Raw genomic sequence first — 8,239 nt, forward strand, 5'->3', positions numbered from 1 at the left:
AAACAACAAACGAAACCAAAATCATCTAAATCGTTCTAAATTAGCATACGAAACCAAAATCATCATCTATCAATAAAAAAATAACAAAAAAAACGGAGCCAAAATCATCTAAGCTTTTTAAATCAATAAACAATACCCAAATCATCTTACATCAACAAACAAAAACCAAATCAATAAACGTAACCAAAATCATTCTGCTGTAAAAAAGTTTCAAAAGTTATTAGGATTTGTAGGGATGATGTTCACGGGATGAAGCCATACCTTTTTTATAGTTGAGATCCACCGCCTGTAAGAAAGATTAGAATCATTGAATAATTGATCGTGGTGCAGTGGGTTGAAAGAGTTAAGAAATTTTTAATGGCGTTGAATCAATGCAACTTGTAACGCCTCCGAGGAGGGGGGAAGAACCGCAAACGAAATGACATAAAACCTAATTTAGTATTTGATACCCAATTAATACCTAAATTTTTATTGAAGTTCATTGCATGTTCGATCAAGACTCTCACTGGAGCTATGCGTATAGGTTCTAACAAGCTGCATCTGTTCGAATTATTAGGTAGTGTGAACTGTGATCATTACAAGCCTACATAATAGGTTTTAGGGGAATGTATCAATATGGCTTTCACCAACCATTATATTTTTTTCTGCTGAGATTTGTTTCTTCAAGTAATTTTGCCTTGTAATAGAATGAGATTAGTTTCCCAATATTCTTTTATGCATCTGCTATTGGGGATCTGTTGTGTCTTTAATTGTAATGGATATTCTGGTATCATGCACAGGTCTACTTCTCAGTTTATAACTCTGTGTAAGACAGAGCTATATGGTTTCATTCAGATCATTAGTGGAGCTATCAATTAAGATGTGAGTCAAATTTTTGTTTTTTTGTTAGAACCTTTTGAGTTAATATTACATACAGTTACATATGATGAGTATGATAAACAAAAGGTAGTGCAAGTTATGTCACTATATGTGCATTCTCTCAGTACCTACAGCTTCACTACATGCTATATTGAGAATAAACCAATACCTCATGATGGATCTTAGCAGTCGTAGGCGCTAATATTCGGTGTAGTTGATTTACTGGTCCATTGGTCAGTCACAGAGATTGGTGAACATGGAAATTTCATATTCTTTAGAAGCGAAGCCTCGTCCCGATCCGGAGGCGAAGGATGTGAAGTTAGCGTCTCTTCTTTGTGATCTTCCTTCTGGATTCCCATTAGCTCTTGCACAACTTGTTCCATTCTCGGCCTCATAGTACTGTCTTGCTGCAAGCACCGAAAAGCCAACTCTGCCACCATTGTAGTCATTTTACTAACTCCTTCATTCTTTCCATATCCAAGACTCTGATCAATCAGCTCGTGCGTCGCGTGGTTCTGTATCTTGTTTATAGCTAAGCTCGATAGGTTGATCTCACTCTTGCACCTGTTTATATCAACAGCAGGCTTCGACGATATCAGCTCGACAAGAACCACTCCAAAGCTGTATACATCACTCTTATCGGTTAGATGATAGCATCGATGATACTCAGGATCAACATACCCCGGAGTACCCTGAGGAGCAGTTGAAACATGCGTTACATCACTCGGACACAGCCTCGATAACCCGAAATCCGCTACTTTGACTCCGAAGTTACCGTCCAGGAGAATGTTTGCAGTCTTGACATCGCGGTGAATGATATCAGAAGCGTGAAGGTAAGCCAACGCACTAGCTGTTTCTATGGCGATGCTCATGCGCATCGACCATGTTAAGTAGCATTTGTTTCTCGAGTTTTCGGTTTCGCCATAGAGATGATCTGCAACCGTACCGTTTGGAACAAACTCGTATACAAGGAGAAGCTCTCTGCTCCGGCGCGAGGTGCATCCGTAGAGGGAGACTAGGTTCTTGTGATGGAGACGTGTGAGGATCTCTATCTCGTTCATGAACTGCTCAAGTCTTCTGTAGTTGTGCTCGTAGAGACGCTTCACTGCAACTTCTCGTCCATCACGCACTTTTCCTGAGATCAGAAAAGCATAGGTCAACTTCACTTTCTACAATGGTTAGTGCACTGATTATCTTACCATAGTAGACAGTGCCAAAGCCTCCATCTCCCAGTAACCTGTCTTTGCTGAAGTTATCTGTTGCTTCTTGAAGTTCTTTATAGGAGAAGATTGGTAGCTTAAAGAAGACATTGCTAAACTCAACGTCGGATTTGGAGTTGTTTCTAGATAGGAGATCTGAACTTGTTTTCCTTCTGTACATCCTATGGATGATGATAAAGAGTGCCACCAAGATGATTATCAAGATGACAGATCCTCCTATTCCTGAATAGAGTTAGAGAGGAAGTTGATTCAAAAATTTGAGAAAGATGAAACTTAGGAGTAGAACAGAATATCTTTTTACCTAATCCTAGCTTTAACTTCTCTCCTTGGTGGTTGTTTGGTCCTGCAACAAAAAAGAGGTAAAAATTGAATTATTGTCATCTCCAAATGTTTCATTTATCATTCATGGTATCATACTTTTGGTTCCCCCAATACAGCGGAACTTGTCGTTGATCATCGTACATTCTCCTCCTCGTCTATAGCAGCGATGGCAGCTTCCAGGCAGGTTTATATGAAGAGAGAAAGTAGCATTAAGAGTAGACTGGTTCTTGTTTCTTGGAATCACCCAGCTCTCTGGAGACTTGATAACTGAGCACCCTGAATGTTCTTCCAATTTGGAGTAGTACAAGCTGCTTCCTCCTCCTTGGCAATTTGCATAAGTGAAACCATTCTTCCTACTGTCGTTGCATTTGTACAAATCGGTCAACTCGAGCCATGGAGAATCTGGAAGAGAGAAGCTTGACAAGTCAGTACAGGACCCTGTTTCCAAGCTTTGGTTAAGCCTTGGGTCTGTAATGGTTATGGTGTTAGCTTGAGAGACGCTTATGACTTTATACCATTCCCCTTTTTCCTCAAGCTGTATCTCTGATATCTGGTGATCACTGCAGTTCAGCTTGAACAGACCGCATCTAGACTCCATGTCTGTGCTAAAGAAAGGGAACTTGAAGTCGAGGCTTCCACAGGAGAATGTGCGGCAACGTGTCCGGTTCCTGCTCTGAGCTTCTGCCATGAGAAAGAGGAGGAAGAAGAAGAAGGCCAACACACAGATAGTCTTCATTTGTTGTTGTGATCTACAAAGAGTATCAAGAGTTTGGTTCTATCTTTGAAGAGATTGGATTATAACTCTCCTCCTACCCTTGATGGTCCTTGTCTAAACAGTATTAAGACAGGAGCGTTGACTTTTTGAAGGATTCAGACAGAGCTACAGAGGAATAAGAGTCGTTACAAGAGGAGATGACGAAGATTTGTGATGGCAGTTTTAAATTTTTTTTGCAATAGTCGTTGAATCTTGCAGCTTTATTGGAAAAATAAGATATGAGGGTGAGTTTGACCGGAGACTCTGGTGGAATGGGAAACTTTCAATTCAATAGAACTGTGTTGCATATTCAAGAATCAAGATTTGACCACGCATCGCCCATCTTCCATTTTTAAAACGTTATAAGCATTGAAAGAGAGACTTTTGGTTTTGTCTGCTCTTTAAATTATCCGGTTTAAAGATAATACCCGAGCAAAAATCATTGTAAATGATATGATTTATTATTATTTTTTGATAATGATGTCGCGCTATACACCATAGAAGATAAGATGTTTGATTATGAAATTATTAAGATGGCGACCAACTTGAACAATAGAGAATAAGTTTTTAAAAAAGATTTGTAGGGTTAATGAAACACGTTCTCTGTAGAATAAGGACGACACGAGGACTGCTGCACATGTTTCGAGTAAATTTGATTAAATCGAGTTTTTCTTCTTCTTTTTTTTGACAAAGGGCTTGATTAAATCGAGTTATAGAGTTTTGGATTAATTGAAGATTTTTTTATTCACTGATGATGAATCTAATCGGTTATACTACAATAGATCAATAATGAAAATGAACATATAGTTGTGGAAAACATTTCAAACTTAAGGACTACTATCTTTGTTCTTGACATCACTCCCACGACTACCTTGGAACTAATTTGCATACTATTATTACGTATGGGATGATGAGGCGCGAACTTTTGGGATCTATGATTGGTCGGAAGTCAATTTTGGGATATTGAATTTAGAGCTCCTTTTAAAAACTGAAGTTGGTCAACTCTCTCCTGCCATTGTTTGTTTTTACTTTTGGTAAATCTCCTAATGAAAGTCTTCCATACCTGGAGCTGGAGAAACTTTTTTAAGTAATTTGTTTTTGTGAGATGTAAAGTGTAAACTACATGAATTACGTGACTTCCAAATTCAAATTACCAAAATAAAAGGATGACTAAACTTTGAATGATTGTTGATTTGAAAGTCAAATAACTTCGCCAAACCCTAATATGTCTCCTCTAACCCAAGCGACACGTTTCCATTTTGAATTAAAAATTTGTCAACAAACCATCAATTTGTTATTCGAAATATTACAAAAAAAAATTCCTACAAAGACTAAACTATCAGTCATTATACAACCAAATTCAAAAGGCTTTCTACAAGATATTGTGAATGCTCTGATTTCGTTAATATTCGAACTTATTTATATTCCCGTGGTCACTAATGAGTAACGAGGCAATAAAAGTAAGTTCCAAAGATTCTTTTCCTTTTTGAAAAATTGAAAGTAAATAACAAATACTTTTTACACTGAAATAACATTATTGAAATAAACTCTAAATACAAAATATTTACAAAAAAAATCTTGAGGTCATTTACAGTTTACTTTGAATCTTAATTTGGTGCATACTAGACCGGACCGTACCAATCATTTGTCATTAATACAACTCCCAACGAGAATCCTCAGCCTCACCGACGGCGTCTCACCATTGTAACAACGTCTGACTCAGTCAGTTCCGTCATCGCACCGTTAACCATCCTCATGTCTCCCACCGTTATCTCCCCGTTGGCGTCATCCTCAACGTAGATCTTGTTAACGCCACCGGCGTTGACCCTTACGATCTTCCCTAGCAACCTCCCCGGCTGTCTCCATTCCGCGAGCAAAGTAGGCATTCTGAAACCTTCGCGTGCATCCCACGCACTCACTTCCACGGCGTCGGATCCTTTCTTCTCCGCCGCTAATAAAACCGCCGGAGACAACGACGAGGAAACTCCGTACTTGTCGAAGAAGGAAGCCACCACTTCCTGACTTCCTTTTAAGTCAAGATTGTCCCATAGCTTAACAACTCCTCTTGAGCCGAACCCACCAAGATCAGGCCAGGACAACAAGTCGCCGAAGCTATCACTGCACCGACGCAGCCAGGGTACATTTCCATCTATACCCTTGTCGTCATTTTCCTCGTAATAACTAAATCTTTTAACGCGTGAATCTCCATTGACCGAGTCGTCTTCTTTGTCACTGTCGTCTTCTTCGTCGTCTGAGTCTGAGGAACAAGATGAGTCGGAGTCGCTGTCGTAATCATAGACAATAGATTGGGAAGCTAGAGACGCGTCTACATTTCTTAATCTAAGGACTAAACTTTTGATTCTAGTAATGGTGAATGAAGCAAACAATGAAAGCAGCAATAAAGCGCCCCATTTAAAGAAAGTATAAGCATAATGTAACTTTCCAACTCCGGAGACGGCAAACGGCAAAGTCGCTAATTCTGGTAATAACGACGGATCGTTCATCGAGTTTATCTTCACGTCAAAGTCGCTAATTCTGTTAATCACCGGTATTTCCATGAGGGTTTTTCTTGGGTTGAAGATTGAGTTTTTTTTTTCTTTTCCTTTTAGCAAGAAGATCGAGTTTCTTTTTGGTTGGTTATTACAAGGAACGGAAGTTAGAGAACGAGAAGAGGTTTTGGCTTTAGGGGTCACGCGCGTATTTAACATAAAGGGGAGATACATATGATGTGGCAGATAAGTATAGGATAGAATTGTAGAACGCGTAGGAGAAAGGTGGCGGCGGATGCTTTCGAGGAAGTGCAGGCCAGAAGAGATAAGAGCCCACGTTACATGAGTCAGCTTCGTGCCATATGTGATATGTACGTTTCATATTTGACGAAGTCCCCTACCACATTTACGATTTAGCGTTAGCGTTACCCAGGGGCATTTAGCCACATATTGATCAAAATTCATTATAACTTTACTATAAAGTAACCCATTTGGCGGCGGATTTATCGTAATATGGAATCTATAATTTTATAACGGAAAAAAAAAGAACAATAATAATAATAATTTTATAACGGAATAACATATAGCTTGCAATTTAGCGTTACTTAGAGCAATATTAACCCAAAGACTCATTTTGGGGATCTTAGTTAATTTTTAATAGTATATGTGAGTTAAGAGACCCAATTAAGAGATGGCAACGTTCCAATGCGAGTCTCCTAATTAAGGATTTTTTTAAAAAAAATTTAAAAAATATTAAATAAAACATATTAAAAGATAACATTTTAAACATAGATTTTTAAATAAAAACATGAAACAAAGATCAGTAAAATAAACGAGAGTAATTTCAAAAAAGCATTCGAGTTTAGTTGTTGTCTTCATCAAGTCCAAATTTACGTCATATATGTTCAACTAGATCAGCTTTCAGTTGTTGGTGCATTTGTCTGTCACGAATTCTAGTTCGAACACCCATCATATTGGCGATATTTGTTGGGATATCTATAGAATACGTGAGATCGACATGTGAAGTTCTGTTGTCTTCTGCTTCTTCGAAGTCTGAAACGTCAAATTGAGTGTATCCATCTCGTTCGTCTTCTACTATCATATTATGGAGTATGACACAAGCTCTCATTATCTTCCCAATTTTGACTTTATCCCAAAAAAGAACTGGATTTTTAACTATGGCAAAGCGAGCTTGCAAGACTCCAAAGGCACGCTCGACATCTTTCCGGACAGCTTCTTGACGTTGAGCAAATAAAACTGCTTTCGGTCCTTGCGGTATTGGAATTGATTGGATAAAAGTTGCACATTTCGGATAAATACCATCAGTGAGATAGTAAACCAAATTATACTATCTTCCATTGACATAGTAAGTGACTTGCGGAGCTTGACCATTTATTATGAAATCAAAAACGGGTGAGCGATCAAGAACATTGATATCATTTAAGGTACCTCGAGGTCCAAAAAAGCATGTCATATCCAGAGATCATATGAAGCAACCGCCTCTAAAACGATGGTTGGTTTACCTGAACCCTGAGTATATTGCCCTTTTCAAGCGGTGGGACAATTCTTCCATTCCCAATGCATACAATTGATGCTTCCTATCATCCCGGGGAATCTACGATGCTCACCAATATCAAGTAGACGTTGAAGATCAGCAGGCGTTGGTCTTCTTAGGTACTCTTCGCCGAATATAGAAATTATTCCGTCCACAAAATGTTTCAAACATGACCGAGTAGTAGTTGAACCGAGTCGGAGGTATTCGTCGACCGCATCAGCCGCAGTACCATACGCGAGGAGACGAATGGCTGCTGTACACTTTTAAAGTGGAGAGAGACTAAGCCTTCCGAGAGCATCTATCTTTTGTTGAAAGAATTGAACTTCATTGGAGAGTCGATGAACAATACGCATGAACAATGACTTGTTCATTGGAAATCGTCGTAGGAAACGATTTTGAGGATATGTTGGAGTTTCGCTGAAATAATCGTTCCATAAACGTACATCACCTTCTTTACGATTTCGTTCGATATAAATTCATTTTTTTCCTTTTTCCTCTCTTCTTGTTGATCACCTTAAGCAATGGACAAATTCTCGAACGTTTGATCAAAATATTGATCAAATTTTTGATCAAAATATTGATCAAATTTTTGATCAAAATATTGATCAAATTTTTGATCAAAATATTGATCAAAAGCATCATCAATTGATCCATCAAATGTATTATGAGAAGAAGATGCCATTTTTTCCAAAGAAGAGAAATTGATATTTGTTTGGTGAGAAATAACCGAATATGAGTTGGTGAAAAGGAGAGAATAGCGGTTTGGTTGGATTTTGGTATGGTGAAAGGAAGTGAAATGGAGTTTTGGTTTGATATTCGTATGGTGAGAAGGAGAGAATGGCGTTTTGGTTTGACTTTTGTATGGTGAGAAGGAGAGAATGGCGTTTTGTTTGCTCGTTGTAGGGTGAGAAGGAGAGAATGAGTTTGTTTGATCTTTGTACGGTGAGAATGAGAGGGTATGAGTTAGTGATCAAACGTCTAAACAGCATCACTTAATATACACTACAAGAAAACAGGGGGATTCTGATGGCCGAAATCGTCG

At 38.5% G+C, this 8,239-nt stretch overlaps 2 protein-coding genes across 3 annotated transcripts in view; both read right to left on the reverse strand.

The window, feature by feature from the left end:
* The window catches only part of LOC106301252 (probable serine/threonine-protein kinase At1g18390), a 3,528-nt gene extending 138 nt beyond the window's left edge, over positions 1-3,390 (reverse strand). The window contains exons 1-5 of one of the 2 annotated variants that reach the window (XM_013737610.1): positions 2,496-3,390; positions 2,380-2,421; positions 2,058-2,300; positions 1,028-1,993; positions 262-286 (exon numbers count right to left, since the gene is read on the reverse strand). In XM_013737610.1, the coding sequence (XP_013593064.1) occupies positions 1,041-1,993; positions 2,058-2,300; positions 2,380-2,421; positions 2,496-3,135 (1,878 nt within the window). In that variant the 5' untranslated portion in view covers positions 3,136-3,390 and the 3' untranslated portion in view covers positions 262-286; positions 1,028-1,040. Of the gene's footprint in view, positions 1-261; positions 287-862; positions 1,994-2,057; positions 2,301-2,379; positions 2,422-2,495 lie in introns of those variants that run through there. The other variant, XM_013737609.1, reaches the window with a different exon arrangement.
* A 993-nt stretch (positions 3,391-4,383) lies between these two features.
* Positions 4,384-6,062, reverse strand: LOC106301253. The gene has a single exon (XM_013737612.1). It carries the CDS (start codon positions 5,874-5,876, stop codon positions 4,836-4,838), a length of 1,041 nt encoding a protein of 346 aa, XP_013593066.1. The 5' UTR covers positions 5,877-6,062; the 3' UTR covers positions 4,384-4,835.
* Positions 6,063-8,239: the final 2,177 nt, after the last annotated feature.

Source organism: Brassica oleracea, chromosome C7, assembly GCF_000695525.1.
Source record: "Brassica oleracea var. oleracea cultivar TO1000 chromosome C7, BOL, whole genome shotgun sequence".
NCBI classification, from domain to species: Eukaryota; Viridiplantae; Streptophyta; class Magnoliopsida; order Brassicales; family Brassicaceae; genus Brassica; species Brassica oleracea.

Excerpts from the sequence above, each read along its gene's own strand:
- LOC106301253 (XM_013737612.1), bottom strand. The coding sequence starts at position 5,876 with ATGTATCTCCCCTTTATGTTAAATACGCGCGTGACCCCTAAAGCCAAA.